Raw genomic sequence first — 17,823 nt, 5'->3', positions numbered from 1 at the left:
AAGCTAAAAAACCAGAAGTAGTGCCCAAGCAGAAAAATATAAGGCGTAATTTATATTTTCTTTTCAGTTTATTTATTTTTCCTTTTACCATGAGCCGTGGCCTTCTGTGACGTCATGCCTGACAGCCGGCAACCAGTGGCTCTCTCGCCGGTTTGTTATGAAGCCAGATCTGACCACTTGAATACAGGCAGGAATACAAAAACAAAATTCAGGGGACAGTTTGTTGACCTTAAGTGCCGTGAGGCGAAAGCCTTTAGCGCGGTGTTGCTGCTTGTGTTACTGATGTGTGGTTACATGTTGATTAAGTACAGAATTGCTTTGTGAATCTTAAATTCTGGAGACACTGGAGGACGTTTGCGTAGCATCCGTCTGATTCGACGCGTTTCCGCAAACGCTCTCCAGCGTCCCTAGACAAGGAGAACTGCATATGCGTTGGCAGGAAGCAGCGTAGTCGTTAGCACCTCTCGGCTGCGGAACGGGAGGATAGTGGTTCCATATCCAATCGTGCACAAAGATTTTTTTTTTCTTATCGAGTTGAAGAGCGTAACGGACGGATGGACGCGAGCATCATGAGCCATCGAAGGCTTTCGCCTTGAAAGAAAAAAAAGAACAGAACGCTTTCGAAACTTGGCTGTAATGTTACTTTTTCTTGCGACTTGTAAGTTATAACAAGGGAAGTGTTGCATGAGAACACTGACGTCATAACAGCGGCAAGCTTGCCTTCGACAATGCAAGCACTTCTTAAGGACCTTAGGATTTTCTTCGGACCGTGATGGGTATTTGTCACCTCCATCAATAGCGAGGCCTTATCGTCTTGGAAAGGGATTTTTAATACCTACCCTAAGCATGGCTTCAATGTATTGCGGCTTTGTTCACAGAGTCAAAAACGGTTTCCTCCGGGACATTACTGCAGCGGCTGAAATTTGATTGATCTCCTCAGACAACACATTGACGACCTCAGACGACGCAGTCAGGACAGCGTATGAAGTTCCCTATGCATGTGGGAGGGAGTTAGCATTCGGTGGTACATCACTTTTCTCCACAGGGTGAGGGTGAGCTGCTCAGAATGAGGCAAGACAGGTGTGCTAGCAGAGCATCAATATATTGCGTTTGTTGCGACCTGTCATATATGTATAAAAAAATAATCTCCCGGCTAAGCGCGAGAAACGAGCCATTTGGCCCCTTGAAGAAGGCAGCTGGTTTAGACAAAGCTGCCAGCCTAAAACGCTGTTCACACGGCCCCAACTACTGCACAATTCTTGAAAAGTTGCCTATGTGGGAGCAGAGACATTACTCATTGATTTCCAAAGGCAGTTAGGCTGCAGAACCGATGTGTTCTTGAAAAAAATGACGGTCGATTTGCGTAGTTAGGTTGAAAGCGAATTAGGTGCGCTAGCGCTGTGTGGCCATTGTTTTGCATCGTTTATATTCAGCCTGCCCCCAAGGTAACGCGACCTTGTGAGATCATCAGCACCAGCATATACAAGAAGAGGGCTTAGTCGGCTGGTTGGTGCATGTTGATGGGAACGACTGAACAGCGCTAAGACACAGGACGGAAGAGGAGAGCAAAACGCTCTGTCTATGACTCAACGCATGTGTCTGTGTTCATCTCTTCCGTCCGGTCTCTTAGCGCTGTTCAGACGTTTCCATCAATATACACACATGCCTGGAAGGTTGCCCACAAGCCGGTAGGTTTCCCACAAACAAGCAGACACACAGCGCCTAAATGCGGGGAATGGCCACTGTAAGTGATAGCGCACTGAAACGCCCTATAAAACAGATGTACAGTCTTTGTCTAAAGTACACAGCCCAAGGGGGTCTGTTTCTAAGGCCTGCAGCGCGGCTCCTCTTGCATACTCAGGGACCCTAATCTAAAGAAGGCGGGAGGAACTCAAGTCCTCAACCCTTCCAAGTTCAGGACTGCTATGTGCTAAACAGGGCCCGCTACTCGGCTTGGAAGCAAACCCCTTGGGCTGTACGTTTTTGACAGTCTGTACATAATAATGTACTTGACCGGAAGAGGATGTGGCGTGCTCGGCATCACAAGAGCGTTGTGTTCTATGCAAATATTTTAGCTGTTCGCGCTTGAATATCCGCCCTAAATTAATGCTCGTGCGTGACTGTGCGTGTCTTGTGAGCGCCGATTCGCGTCGGTGAACAGTGTTTACTTTCACTGCATTGATCGCATGAGCGGAGAGATGGCGATCGCGTCGGCACTCGGGCGTGACGCTGATGACGACGTTTCGGCTTCGCAGGGAGGCCGGCGAGCGCGCACGGCCGTCGCGGCAGCCTTCCTTCTCCAGCCCTGACGTTTCGGCGCTTCGCCCTAGACCGCCGCCAAGCTGGGCCCGCCAGCCAAAAAGGGCAGCAGCATGTCGGGCAGCGACGCCAGCGTCTACCTGTCTGCCGTCCGCTGGGACGACAACGGCATGCCCCTGCAGGAGTTCCTCCAGAAGTTTCCTGAGCCACAGGTGAACGACCTGGACATTATGAAATTGCTTACATCACCCTGTCCGCGGCCGGAGGGGATGATTTTCGGGGTCATGCTCTGACTGAAATCCAGTACTAAGACTTGCACCTCATAGCAGTCACAGCGCACATTCACGTTATATTTCAGAACTTGTACTTCTAACGGCGCCACTTTCTGTAGGGGCGGAAGAAAGTTAGGTGGGTGGATGTGATTTGAAAGTTTGAGGGGATATGTTTATGGTTTACTGGGGTTTAACGCCCCAAAGCGACTCAGGCTATGAGGGACGCCGTAGAGGAGGTCTCCGGAAATTTCGACCACCTGGGGTAGTAATGTAACGTGCACTAAAATCGCACAGTACACGGACCTCTAGAATTTCGCCTCCATCGAAATGCGACCACCGCGGCCGCGATCGAACCCGCGTCTTTCGGGTCAGCGGCCGAGCACCATAACCACTGAGCCACCGCGGGATCTGAGGGGTAGGGTAACTGCAGCTGGCGCGGCCCTTACAAAAAATTTTTTAGACAGTCTATAGACTGTCTATAGACTACTGCCTATAAAGTCTGTAGAATCTCTATAAATAAACCGCAGAGAACAGTCTATGAGCAATACAAATGCTATAGACAGTCTACAGAGAATCTAGAGATTTATAACCATACACTTTAGACTATAGACTTCTGTCTTTAGACAGTTTATAGACTATGAATAGACAAAAAGAAATATCTAAAGGAAGGCAACAGAGTCTATAACAAGTCTCTAAACAGTCTATCGACCATTTTTGTGAGGGAGAAGAAGGCTCATTGGCGGTCAATGGAATTCATCTTTAAGCAGCGCGAAACACAGGACAAGAGGAAGAAACATGAGACGACACGAGCGCTTTTCTAACTGTTAAACAGTTAGACAAGTTAGAAAAGCGCTCGTGTCGTCTCATGTTTCTTCCTCTTGTCCTGTGTTTCGCGCTGCTTAAATAAAGATGAATACATTCCAACTCGCTCAGTTTTCTGTTCTGGTCAATGGAAGACTGCTTTGATCTGCTGTAGACGTGGTTAGCGTAATGAGGGTGATGGTGGTAATTGTAGTGATGCCAGACATTTTCGGCCCCGCAATGAGTCAGCTCCCCTTCCGGTTGTCTGCAGGTGGCCCGCGTGGTGCGCGGCCAGCACCGACACGTGGGCGTGCCCTCGCTCTCTTCGCCGGGCCTGAGCAGCGTGGTGTTCCTGTCTCCGCTGGGCGCCCGGCTGCGCATCAGCGCCCAGTGCGTCAAGTTCAAGGAGAACCGGCAGCGTGTGGTGGCCATCGGGCCGCGGCTCGCCATCCCCGAGGGCTACCGGGGCTGGTTCGAGATCCTCTCGGAGGACGGCCGCGCGTCGCGCTGCTTCGAGAGCGTCGCCGAGCTGCTGCGCCGCTCCCCCGACACCTGCCTGGTGCGCGAGCCCGTCAAGGCGCACCTGGCGCACCCCGACGACCCGGAGACGGTGACCGACAAGACGAGGACGCTGCACGTGGGAGAGACTCTGGTCGTTGTCCGAGAGGTGGGTGAGGTCGCCTGGTATATGGACCTCCTTCGCACTCACCCCGCGTCTGTTCGAAGCTGACGCGTGCGGCGTGGGAGCCTATACCACAGATGGCGCTACCGGTACCACTCTGTGAAAGCTTGCTGTTTTGGCCCGCGGTCGCCGCAGACGATGGAGAGTTTCGATTAATTCTTTACGAATTATGCAAGTACCCACCCAAACGTAATATAAAACAAAACTCAGTTTGAGCGGCGCACGTCCCTGCCACCGCTGGCAGGTGGCGTGTTACGCTGCTAGACACCCTCCGCGATCTTCCCCTGACAGCCACCTTCCAGGTGGCGCTTCGCTCCGCTACTGGGACAACCGGTAACGTCGACAACGCCGACGAAGACGACGTCGACTAGGACTAGGACGCGGAACGAAGGAACGGGCGCATTAGCGCTGCGCTCTAAAACAAGAAAAGGTCATTAGTGATTATGGGCGCTAGCTGCCATGCGATAATGATTTTGCACTATGGTGCCATCCGCGCGGGAAACCCGTAGCGCTCTCTCATGGCTACAGTATGCATTGAAATAAGCAGAAACAGTGGCGCTGTGGCACCAGAAAATATCTGTTACGTCGCCTGGTGTGCTGACATGACGCTTCCAATCTTTGATTGCCTAAATCTCGCCACACAGCTTTCCACTCTACTTATCCAGAAGAGCAAATCTGCTACTGATTAAGTGCCTTCGGAGGGGCATTGGCTGTTGAGAGACGCGAGTGCCGACACCTTACCTCCAACTAACCTCCTGGGCTTAACCATTTTCCGCAGCACAACTCGCCGATGGTAAAGGCCCCCCTGGCCCGTCTTCGGTCGTCGGCGCCGCAAGGCCGCTTCCTGCGCTGCCTGACGTCGGCCGGCGAGACGGTCTACATGGCCGCCGAGTCGCGCGGCAAGTTCTCGCCCATCGCCAAGGAAGGGAACATCTCGGGCGTGCACTCGGTCAAGACGCTGCTCTGCAAGCGCTTCCCGCTCATGGTCCGCCTGGTGCACGGTCGCCCGGCGCCCTCGGGTCTCAAGACCTCGGAGCTCAGGCTGTACGGCGTGGAGCGCGAGGAATGCGTACTGGCGCTGCCGCTGGTCAAGGACGCGCCCGCACTGGCACTACCGGAGTCGGCGCCGCTGCGTCTCCAGCCGCCCAAGAACGCCGAGGCCCTGGTTCTGATGCCCGAGTACACGAGGCTTACCGAGAAGTAAGGCCTGTGCACCGACTTGAGGCTAAGGATTGTTTCGTACGATGTCCTTACTATAGCTGCGACTAAAAGATGCGTGCTTTTCGGGTAGAACTGCAGGAAGGCTGTAGCGCTAAAAAGGCACACGCGAGCAGTAAAAGAAACGCGGAACGAGCATTTCCTTTACACTCTTAGTGAGTGCCTGCCTCGTCACGCTAGAATGTTTTTCCTAAGTAATCGTGAACTATAGCCAAAGAAGTGTTTCTCATGCAGAATGCAGAACTGTTTGTCTTTCATTTTATCAGATTCAATGGCGGATGAGTGCTGAGCCACTAGAACAGACAGCCAGAAACTAGAGGTTGCATCATAGGACAGTGCTGAAATGAATCATAGAAGTAGAAATAAAATTCTTTCTGTTTACATGTAAACTTATCTCAGGCGAAAGCAGAATCTGTAGCGCCTCTTACATGGCCTTTCTCTTTACGTTAAATTGATATTTATGGCTGTGTCTACTGTAATACAGCAAACATTTCAGGTAATTATCGTTGTTAGTCGCTAAGAATCTTTTACTGAGTTCTGATTCATTAAGTCTAGCAGTGAAAAGCAGTGCCTTGCTTCTGTGCATAATACGTGTCGGCAGGCATTTGCTACAAAACTGTTTTTGTCGACAGGTGCAAGAGACTACAGGACCGCATCGACGCCATCGAGGTACTGGAGACGACACGGAGCAGCAGCGACTTCTTCTCGTCCAAGACACCACCACAGAGAAGCGTTTCCGAACCCAGTGGCAAGCCGCCGCCGCAGAGCCCAACCGAGACTACCGTTGTGCCAAGCACAACCGTAGAAAGGGCCCAGTCTACTCCTGCTCCAGACGACTACCGGTACGAAGAGATCGATCAGATCTACGACTACGTCCGCGGATTCGCTCCTCTCCCTGAGAAGATCAAGACCGAGCTGATACAGGGCGTCGGTGAGGGCAACGGGGACTGCGATAAGTCGCCCTCGTCGCCACCGGCGGGTCCCGTGTCTTCGGTGCCTGTGCGGGACAGGCCCTTACCGCCCCCTATAGAGACCATCCCTGCCAGACGGTACTCCCTAGCCACCGATCCTGGACCGAACACTCCAGCAGCAGCCGCAGTCGTGAAGTCACCGACGAGAGCCAAGGACACAGACTCTCATGTCTACGAGGCCGTCATGAGGCGTTCGGACGAGCCCAAGTCAAAGGGCGGCAGCGTCGCTCCGACGTGCCGATCGGGAGTGCCGAGGTCCAGTGTGCCCAGGCCACCGAACAACAAGCTTTTCGTCAAGAGCTCACACCCGGTCCGTAATGGAAGCGCCAAGCCACGAATGTTCCGCAACGCTGGGCGGATTCCCGTCCCCACCGTTAAGGATGCCTCGGTACACCACCCGCATCTGCACCACCACCAGCACCACCCGCCCTGCCCGGCACACCACCACTGTCCCAACGGTGTCGTCGGCAGCGTAAACTCCTCCGCGGTACCAACTTCCGTAGTCTTCCAGAAGGCGTCCAGGGCCAGGACGTGCCGAGGCGCCAAGCCCGTCAACGGCACGATCACGACGTCGCCGCTGTTCAACATCCGGTACAAGTCGCTCACCAACCTAGCCGTCGACTTCAACGACACGCTGGACTCGAGTAACTCGGGTGGAGGTGTGTCCTCCGGTGGTTCCAAGGGGTCCGGGTCCAAGGGTTCCGGTTCCAAGGGTTCCAAGCACGACCGCTCTGTTTCGGTGCCGCCTCACAAGATGTCGCGACCCAAGTCGTTGAGCAATCTCTTCTGGGACGTGGAAGCCAACAACAGGTACAACCTTCTCCTCCACAACGACCACAAGGCGAACCAGTTCATCTATGCCGACCTGCCAGCCAAGATTGTGGCCGCGGCCGAGCGCTCGGGCAAGAAAGTTGGGACGCTGTACCTGTGAAACGCGCGTCATGTGCGGTGGCTGCGTGCCGTTCTCGTCCTCTTTGCCCGCTCTCTAAATTTGTACATAAGTCTAACTGCCAATAGGAGGCGGGCGTTGCTCTGCTTGGGACGGAAGGCTTTCTTCTTGTTTCTTTTTTCACTGTTAAGTCGTGACGCGGTACACTGCTCTGCGGAATGCCTTGTCTTGAATCTGTTCGAAGCGCCCGGTTGTCTTCTTGCCATATGCGCTGTTCTCGACTCACTCTTGTGTCCAAAATACTCCAAGCTGCCATTGCTGCCATATTTAAAATGTCAAAAGTTCCTGTCCTTGTGATTCCTACACGCAAAAGACAAGTTTCCGGTAACAGCAACGCTGAGCGTTTGGAAGTTCGTTGTGACAGTGACAACAATGTAATGAAATTGGAATCGCTACGCGTGCTAATGACATCATCGCATCGCAGATGGCTACAAGATAGTATTGTGTGACCTGACAGATAAACAGGAAAGTAGGCAGGGAAGAGAAATGTCTACTATATGTTTGTTCTTATTTTCCTGCCTTGCTTAATCCACCGGTGTGCAGCTATTCTGTATTTTTTTTGTGTGTGTATGTCCAATGTTAAAATTTCATGGCCGAAATTAATAGAGCTCGATCCACAGGACAGCTGACATGCTAATCACAAGTCGCTCTTACTTTTTGTATTGCACCTCTGGAAACAGTGTGTGAGGTGTATTTACTGAGTCAACACATTATAAGCTGCCTTTTTTTCTTTGTCGTCAAAAATAAGTTCGTAAACGTTGCATTGGTGAGAGGACAGCAGGACAATGTGTGCAGGGTTCCTCAGTCGGAGTGTTCCGCCCATAAGTGTTCCGGTGACCTGATGGCCGTGAAAACGCCGACGCTCTGCGCTTAAATTAGTCACTCAGAGTAGCTCAAACTACTCCGACGCGCTGTACTTGACGGTGTTTAAGAACTTGTCATTGATAATGACGATGATGATGTATCTTCTGGTCGTGCCTCAAAGCGGAGGCGAAGTTTTGGCTGTGTGCTCCTTAGATTCGCATGCGTCGGCGACTCGGAGCAAATGCTTGAGGGGGACATTTTTGTTAGTGAGATGCCGGCTTCTGCGAAAGAACTGTCGAACTGTGCCTACTCAAATCTCTCGACGTGGCTGTGCTTGTTTTGCTAACTAGAAGTGACAGGACACTGACGGCTCATCTGTGCACTCTCTTTGAAGAGGACAAGACTCTTGTGTGGTTGGACGTGCCGTGACATGGCTGTGACCGTAGTGTCCGCGACGGGACAGTCGATGCGGTGCTATTATTCTCCGCATGCTGTCTGAACTCATTTCGGTTAAATTCGGTGCATAGTGCGGCGTTGATAACTGCAGCGCGGGGCCTTGTGGACGGTGGCGTTTTCTGCACAAAGCGTTAGTCTTACTCCCCGCCAAATTTTATGCAATAGTCACTTATGTTTTTGCGTGCACATTTCTCTTCACACCAACACAGTAAAACTTCGTCAGCTTAATCCGGCAGGCGTACTTGGTGGCGTCGCATTTCCTATGCTTTTGCAGCAAGGCCTGTGGAATCAGGATAGGCTCCTTGCTGTTGTGACGTCAAGGATTCCCAATGTGTGGGGACGAATTTATTTCGGTTATTTTTTTTTGCATTGAGATATTGAATAGGTAAATCTTTTAGTGTCACAGTTTTGTACTTATTCTCAAATAATACTTAGTCACAAATAATGCAAGTAGGACATAGCCAGCTTTGAGTTCCAGGCCACGTTGCCGTCCCTAGGCCTCGTAATCTTACCTGTTTTCCATATGGTGCATAAATCGTTCTTTGAGGGCACAGCAGTTTGCATATTTCTGATGTTTGCTCGTCATGGTCGTTAAGCACTACAACAGCTGTGCATTTTCGCATTCCTTTCAATAATGACGTTCTAGCACAAAACTTCCTGCAGAACGCATTGACGTCACCGTACAGACTTGCTTTTAGGGACCGGTTTGTGTACCTGTGGCTAAGCAGTTTGTAAACGCTCGCCAATACCTGCTGTTCTTTTTTTCTTCGCATCGTGCACACTAGATCTCCAGTACTCGTCACTCAGAGAGTCAATGAAGAAGCGGCACGCCTATACTGCCCTCGCGTTAATTCCAGCAAATGGGACCCTATTATGTTTTAGCCAAAAGCGCGTCCTACTAGCAGCAGTCTCAAATTTGAGAAATGCGAGTTCGAGTTGCATTTATTGAACAAAATACTACGCCTTGATGTGTCAGAATATTTTAGATATAAAATACAAAAAAAATGGGGGCCTCCAATAAGGACCAGTGTTGTAAAAGTCGTGCGGGATTCTTAAAAACGCGTTTTTCTTTAATTTGCCTCCCGTTTTATTGCAGATTGCTTAATTGTTTGTTCGGTCTTGTTTTGTTTGTTGGTCGTCTTCGTCTCGCACCTCCTTCGAGCTTCGGACGCGTAAGCGGTTCCCGAGTTACACCACTAACTCTGTTTTTTTTTTGTGTGTGTGTGCATAAGGTGTATACATGAACTCGCTAACGCAGACGAATGTTTGGCTTAAGACCGGACACAAAGCTTTCACTCGCAGAAACGAGGCTCTAATACGGAGAACAAACAGTCTGCTTTGTGATATTTTCCTGTTAAATAACCGACAGTTCACGCTGTTGTGGCCACACAGCTGGCATTCTGGCAATCGACGAGCGCAATTGGCGCGATAGCATTGTCCTGTAAGTGGAGGGTGAAGACGCACATTCACAATGTGGATTGATCGATTACCTAAAGAAGTGATTGATCTTGCAGTAACGTTGCTCACTTCTTGTTCCCGTTCGCTTACGTTACTTTAGTAGCCCTTTGTGCATTCGCAGAAGATTGACGAAACGGGACCAGCGTCGATAGTTGAGAGAAAACTGACCCAAACCAACTATCTCAAGAACCCAACCAGACGGACTTCCGTCGAAGATGTTTTCGTTCAGGGTCAGCATCCCTATCTGTAATTCGCGCTGTTGCTAAACTTGTTATCAATCAAATGAAAACACTGAGGCTATCTCAGAAAAGTGACTGCGCCGCGATAATGCTGCTTTCGGTTGGTTTGTTAAAGTGGCTACTTGATTTACATTGCTCTTTCCGCGATAAAAATGGGCCTTTTACACTAAACTAGCGTTTCGAGGTTCATTGGTCCTTGTATCTAGCCAACAGATAGATAAGGTAGGAATCGTTCTAGATTTGAGTATCATTAGTCAAGTTAAATAACACTGCAATGTGGAAGCATTGACTCTTAATAGATTTCAACCTTTTAAACGGCCTCGAATTTTAAAATTTATTAGTCTATGTAGGCATCGGTTAGTACATACAGCCTCCAGTTTTGGATGAGCTGAACAGCTTTACTTGTTTGCTGCGCAAATTCGTATTGGCTTGTTGGTTGTAGTTTAAAAGAGCGTTTCACATAGTTACCAGCTGGCAAATGGCCGTACTTGAAAACGAGGGATTCCGGGAACCAATCCTTCGTTGTAACGAGTATTCAAACGTGATTCAATCTGTTCCTAGTGAAGATAACGCGACGGTTTGAATGACTGCCTGGCGCTCACCAAAACCTCGTTTTTAACTCGACGACGTTGGCCGACTCGACACTCCAGCCAGTGTTATGTCTGTCCAGCATCCGCTTCGTGCGGCCACGTGACTTGCCCATCTGCTTACAGCGTCGTGCTTCACGCCGCTGCCCCTCGAGTGCACTGCGCCTCGTCTCCCTTGTGCCATGGCGCTGCGTTGTCGACGTGAAATGCGGCCGACGGAATGCTTGCTACCTGTGCCGCACGTGTAACTGACTCATTGTGTTTTTTCTTCGTCCTAGTGTATAGTAAAGAACAAAAAAATGGTGAATAAATTGTTTAAAACAGCGCACCCCTGTGTGTCCTTCGCAGTTGTTCAAACTGGAAGAGGGTGGCCCTGAGCCGTTGAGTCAACATAATACAAAAGGTCTGATCAGTGTCTGGCACCTCACATCCGTATCACTCACTATTCGAGCATCCACCTCCTATGATGGAGGGGCGGAGTTCGTTCCCCAGTGCCAGCCGGTATCCACCTGGTATCCACTATGGTATCGACCGGTGGATACCATGGTACAAGGGGATACCAGGGTTCTCCTGGTCTGTGCTGGGCAACTCTGGGGTAAAATGCTTGGCAGAAGTGTCTTTGACCCAAGTTCGTGTAGGCAAAAAACAAATTGTACCACGCCGCTCTTTTGCGAAACCTGCCATTGTGCCGTCAAAATTCGTCAGCATCATCATTGCATCTATATCAACGAGGTTTCTGTCATTTTTGAACTAGAATGCAGTTTAGAACTCTATTTGTGGGTGGTGGCTTTGAGCAGAGCCATGAAGAATTAAGGTAGACGTCTAGAGCGGAACAAAAGATATGCAAAGAAAAAAAAAAGAGATTATGAACTATCCGGGACTCTATACTGCTTTTTGCTGCGGAAGTTAGGAAGTCATGTTTGTAAAACTTACGCATTATAAATAAAGGTGGAATTCGGCAGGGTGCGAGGTGTGCTGGAGGAACTATAACATTTGTTCATGCATCTTTGTTTTGCTCACGTTGCTCATGCTGAATCAGTGAGACGATCGTCGGTAGCGGACGACCCAAGCCATGTAGCCACAAGGTAATTTCTCTCAGAGTAAATGTGATGATGTAGAAAAGAGGATATCCAGCTTCGATGATGTGCTTTTCTAGACTCGCGAAAGCGCACATGGTAACATACTGCTTGTTGCATTTCTGTTTGGCGTGAACCCGATCGTCTTATGAACGAGTTTGCTCAGTGTCACCTACCTCAATTTTTCTGAATATTAAAGAAAGAAAAATCAAAAAAGTTTTTTTTTAATCCGGCATGCTCTAGATGCATTTGTGCTGACCGAAGACTCCTAATAGAGAGAAACGTTTTCCCAACATTTCTGTCATCGCTAATTGCACAGAGAAGGTAGCAAACCATCGGAAATCTCCCGCCGTGGCTATGTGACATTTCAACACAAACCAACCACAACACACGAGCAGAGAGTATAAAAGGGTAAAGCACATGCAAGCACTGACTAGGAGGTACCCAGTCATGGCCGACCAGAGCGTTTAAAGAAATGGTCTGATTGAAGACAAATTGTTATTTGTCTTTCGTACACCGGCTCCCTTAACTTGTAGCCCTCAGCGCGCGCCAATTTAGTGCATGTATTTTGCGTCCAGCTCCTTCCAGCCGGTGTGCCACCTGCGCACTATGAACGTCCACAGGCACTAGTCACTGTGAGGATGAGAGCTCAGTCAAGCCGTTCCTTACGAACAAGTTTTGTTATCTTTCCATCAGCTTTCAACAACCATCCACGCGTTTTCAGAACCAAGGTGAAGCTTCGAAGTCTGGCAGCGCAGAGGTGCTCAAGAACTTGCTGGCTCTGTAATCTCCTGATTACCAGCTGCGGCAGGAGCAGCAGCAGCAGCAGCAATTACAGCAAAAACAACAGGGCACACCTCGCGGCGAGGAGGTAGTAATAATCGCCGTTGCATACTGCACTCCTTCCGAGTCCCCGTTGTTCTACGGTCGCTGCCGTTCCCTACGCCTCGCTAATTATCCAAAACAACTCTCTTGTCTTTGCTGGCTGCCCGCCGCAGGCAGCCCTTTCGCAGGAAACGACCCAAACCGCCCAGCCGGAGACTGCGCTCCACTGCGAGCTGTGCCACAGGGCTGCACGCACTAGGCTGTCTGCCCTGTGGCAGCCGTGACGAATCCGACCGCACGAGCGACCGGCAGACCCGCGCGGCTGAGTGATTTGGTCGCGGTAAACGTCTGCCTCGGGCCACTTTAGTGCGCTGCCAAGAACAAACATGCAGTTCTTCGGAGGAACACACACGAGACAGGAGGGTGACCATTCTCTTTGACGGGGCTGGCTAGCCTGAGAGGACCGACAGGTTATGTCGCCGGAGGAACCGGAACGATAAAGGTGGTAATGTAAAGACGGAAATGATTCAGCGCGTGGTTTCCGCCCTGAGGCAATACAGACTCCGAAGGTTTTTGGTGTGTGCAGGATGCTGGTTATACAAGATGTTTGTAGTAGTTAAAGTGAGGCATGCGATACGAAGAGAGTGTAACCGATGACCACTTGGGGTAACGGACTGGATTTCCACGAGAAGGCAAGCGCAGCAAGGTTACCGGTTGCTCGGTGGCTCGTTCGACTGCTAATCCTGAGATGCGGATTCTCTCGTGGCCACAGCGCCCGAAATTAGATGGAGGCGAAGCAAAAAAAGAAACAAACGCCCCGTGACGCACGCCAGCGCACGTTATAGAACTCCAGGCCGCCTAAATTAATCCGGAGCTCTCCACTACGGCAGCATCTTTCATGGCTTTAGTGTCACTTCGGGTGTTTGAAACACTACAACAATTCCAGTAAGGTATCAAGGTTGTAGCGTGTGTCTCGCGGGGGTGATGATATTGGTAAGCTTGTGGGTATAGGAGTGCGGCAGTTGGTATGTACATGACTTGGTTATCTGGAGGTCGTTGGGGAGGCCTTATCATGCAGTCTACGTAACTGGGTTGATGATGATGATGATGATGATGATGATGATGATGATGATGATGATGATGATGATGATGATAGTAGTAGTAAAGTGTTCGATCGACGGGAACTTTTCGCCGAAAACTGCACTCACTCACGAAGCCCTTAGCCGAAGTGGACGTTACGGACATCATCAAGATATGATACTGAATCTTAGCTTGTATTCCGTCATAAGTGACCACTGCATCTTGAGTCTCTCAAGTGAACAAGGTCCCGTTAGGGCTCCGAAACGTCCTCTTCGCCGCCTGTCTTCGTCACTGATTGCAACTTCTGTTCCTTCTGAGGTTTTGAGTATCGTCGGTATTGCATCGTTGTAGCGACGGAAACGACACGACAGTAGACAACAGACGACGAGGTCGGGACGTAATTGAAACTGTTTGTTCTTCAAGGGCAGTTGGCAACAAGCGTGCACGGCGTTTGTCGGAGCTCAGAATCACGCCTGGTCTCGGCTTCACTCAGTTTAAAGGAACCAAGGAAATTTCGAGATAACCAGACGTAACAGCGGCAATTGTCTCGAACATCATGAAAACAGCTTGGGGTGGCGTACGATTTCTCTGCAGATGTATGGTCCCTTTTCGCCTAGCAAACAAAGTAATAAGGCCCCATGCCTCCGGTGAGAAAAAACAAAGAACAAGAAACAACGCCTGGAGGCAATGCCGTCCAGGACACCTAATAATAATAATTGGTTTGGGGGGAAAGGAAATGGCGCAGTATCTGTCTCATATATCGTTGGACACCTGAACCGCGCCGTAAGGGAAGGGTAAAGGAGGGAGTGAAAGAAGAAAGGAAGAGAGAGGTGTCGTAGTGGAGGGCTCCGGAATAATTTCGACCACCTGGGGATCTTTAACGTGCACTGACATAGCACAGCACACGGACGCCTCAGCGTTTTTCCTCCATAAAAACGCTGCCGCCGCGGTCGGGTTCGAACCCGGGAACTCCGGATCAGTAGTCGAGCGCCCTAACCACTGAGCCACCGCGGCGGGAACCTTCCGGTTTGATAATTGTAGTGCGCCCAAGTGCCAGAGTTAGGCTATGATTTCTTTTTTGTGCTCATTTTGGAGAGGGACGTTTGATTGTCAAGTCGATCGTGCTTCGTCTTTGGAGAAAGGACGGTCCAACAGCTGCGGCTACTTTTTCGTTTTTCGCTCGAAGATTTCTAGCGCTCAAAGCATGGTGCAACGTTTGGAGACATCAAATCACAGTTTAATCACCGGTTACTCCTGTGCATGGCTTCCATACTCGCTATATAATCCTTAAACATGGCTTTTACTGCATAGCGAAAAGTCTCGGTTTATTAAGTTCACTTCGTGTCCAACGTTCTCAGACAATAATTTTGAAAATTATGTCAAGGCGTTTATTTGAAGCACAGGTCGGTTGGTCTTGGTTGACCGGCGACACGACGGGCACACTCACAGGCGTCGTTCGAAAAACCCAGCTGCACTTCGTCTGCTTCTTCGTTGTTCCGCTTGAACTCGTCCGCTTCTTCGCTGCGCTGCGCCTGTCGGTCCCATTACAATTACAAAATTGCAAGATGCTGTTATGGAAATGCTAAAGGTAATGGTCAATTATTCTGATATGAAGCGAAGTCTTTCTTTCAAAGCATTTTCATCAACCGCATCGAAGAGTTAAGACGGCCACATATAGAACCATCGACTACTGATCCGTATTTCCCGGGTTCGAACCCGACCGCGGCGGCTGCGTTTTTATGGAGGAAAAACGCTAAGGCGCCCGTGTGCTGTGCGATGTCAGTGCACGTTAAAGATCCCCAGGTGGTCGAAATTATTCCGGAGCCCTCTACTACGACACCTCTTTCTTCCTTTCTTCTTTCACTCCCTCCTTTATCCCTTCCCTTATGGCGCGGTTCAGGTGTCCAAAGATATATGAGACAGATACTGCGCCATTTCCTTTCCCCAAAAAACCAATTATTATTATATATAGAACCAATGGGGAACGCTTTGGACGATAGCAAAAAAGTTATTAGAAAAAAAAATTCAACACTACCGTCGGGTGATCTGCGGATATATTGATTGTCATAGGGAAATCCTACATTACAAGAAAAATTGCTTTCGTAAACGGTTTCCTGCTCAAAAATACTTTTGTACACAATTGTCGGGTATGATTCTTGTTTAGACCCTCACTGACATGACGCGATGTATGAACACGTGTTAAATTATATTGGTTCTTTTTCTCTTACGTCATCGGGAAAGCAGCCTACGTGTACATCTTTGTCTGCGAAAATAAAGCAGTTCTGCGGTTGCCGTCGAACAGGCTCCGTCACCCTGCCCGCCGCTACAACACTCCCATATGCGGATAAATAAATATACCTACGCACAATATGCGCGGCATGTCGACTGGTGGTGCTCAGTAATAAAATCTCAACCCCCCTCCCCCCCCTCCGTGTCCTGCAGTGCGCGCGGAAGGCGTGCTGCGCGGGAGGGGCCGGCGGTCGCTCCAGAACCGCTTCTCTAATTCGTGGCTGCGTGCCAGTCCAGTCTGCGTCCTTCCTGCAATTCCTTAACAGCGCGAGCGCTCGGTGACCGTGACGAAATGGCGACGGCACACAGTCAAAGACGACGGGAAGGGGGGGGGGGGGGGGGAGGGGGGGGGTTGCTTGGCGGCGACTGCGCGGTCGCTAATGCCTACATGGCGCCCATAGCGGCACAGCGCATTGCGCCTAGCTTTCTTTCCGGCCAGCTGTCTCTGCTTGCAACACCGTGTGAACCGCCCTTGCCGCGAACGTGGCAAGGTCGCGATGCGCGTGGGCAGAGCCACCCGAGACGCAGACTTGGGCGCGTTTTAACTTTTTATCAGCGTTGTTTTCTCGCGGTCGACTTATGTGTTCGGCCCTTCGGAGGGCGGCCCGACTGGCTGAAGATTCAAAGATAATGCCGCTGGCTGGAGGTGCCCCGCAGCGCGTTTATTACGACGATGGCTGCATGGGGAACTTTCTCCCGGCTTGGCGGCGTCGGCGTAGTGTGTCGTAACTGAAAAGTCTATTTTTGTTGTGCTTTTCAATGAAAATGGATGCTTGCCATGAAGTTGACAGCGTCAGTAGACGTCTAGAGGGCAGCGATGGACAAAACAAAGACGAGATAAAAAAAAGGACTATTTTAGTGATGGGTCATGGAAACGGAGAACAGAAAGTTGCTCGTCAGCGCAGAAAAAGAAAATAAACGAAGAGTAACCTTGTAAACTTCAGGTGACGTTTCAGGCGTTGGAGACTGCTAGGTTCGAGACGTGCGGAGGACATCCCGAGGAATACCGTTCACCTCTTACACTTAGCTCTGATTTAACAGAGCTTGCTGCTGACATTATCCCTTTTCCGCGTTCTCATCTCTATATAGCCTTTCTTTTATTTTTCGCGGTGATTTTGCGGATGTCAGGTGGCATTTTAACCTTGTGTAAAGTGCAAACCTCATGCCAATGCAACTTAATTTTACATTACAGATATTCATTATTAAACTAGTCAGTTAGCTAGTTTAGTTTTAAGGGAGTTTAACGTTCCAAAGCGACTCAGGCTATGAGAGACATAGCAGTGGAGGGCTCCGGATAACATTTACCACCTGGGGTTCTTTAACGTGCACACACATCGCACAGTACACGGGCCTCTAGAATTTCGCCTCCATCGAATTGCGACTGCCGTGGCCGGGATCGAACCCGCATCTTTCGAGTCTGCGGCCGAGTACCGTAACCACTGGGCCATCGCTGTGACCCATTATTAAACTGAAGAGCGGCACTTTAAACTGAATTCCTTTGCCCTGCGATGCATTCCGGCCACAGAAGTGTTGGGCAACGAATGCCCATTTAGCATGAAAACTTCCTTTGTATAGTGGGAAAAAGTATGTCGCACTGACCACGATGGGGTAAGAGAAAACGTTAGTGCAGTTCAGTGTAACTCACATGGTTGCATGGAGAGGTGAGGAACAATTAATGCACAGTGCAAGCGCAGCACAAAAACTCCACACAAACTTCGTGATGCTTAGCGGAGTACCAGCGGCACCACCGCCTCATCGGAGACGCTTTTGACAAAGCAGTCCTAGCCTTTGGGGCGGACCACGTTAGCAACGCCTTTCAGCGCTGTAACGCTCCGACATTCGTTCTTTTGAAGCGAA

The 17,823-nt window shown here is 50.1% G+C and overlaps 1 protein-coding gene across 2 annotated transcripts in view; it reads left to right on the top strand.

The window, feature by feature from the left end:
- LOC144106962 (uncharacterized) overlaps positions 1-11,023 on the top strand; it is a 134,455-nt gene extending 123,432 nt beyond the window's left edge. For both annotated transcript variants that reach the window (XM_077639927.1, XM_077639928.1), the window contains exons 3-6: positions 2,256-2,471; positions 3,604-3,999; positions 4,793-5,214; positions 5,865-11,023. In XM_077639927.1, coding sequence (XP_077496053.1) covers positions 2,373-2,471; positions 3,604-3,999; positions 4,793-5,214; positions 5,865-7,134 — 2,187 coding nt within the window. In that variant the 5' untranslated portion in view covers positions 2,256-2,372 and the 3' untranslated portion in view covers positions 7,135-11,023. The remainder of the gene's footprint in view (positions 1-2,255; positions 2,472-3,603; positions 4,000-4,792; positions 5,215-5,864) is intronic.
- Positions 11,024-17,823: the final 6,800 nt, after the last annotated feature.

Source organism: Amblyomma americanum, chromosome 10 (genome assembly GCF_052857255.1).
Source record: "Amblyomma americanum isolate KBUSLIRL-KWMA chromosome 10, ASM5285725v1, whole genome shotgun sequence".
Taxonomy (NCBI): Eukaryota; Metazoa; Arthropoda; class Arachnida; order Ixodida; family Ixodidae; genus Amblyomma; species Amblyomma americanum.
Note: the sequence above shows the minus strand (reverse complement) of the source record. Positions and strands in the feature narration are given on the sequence as shown.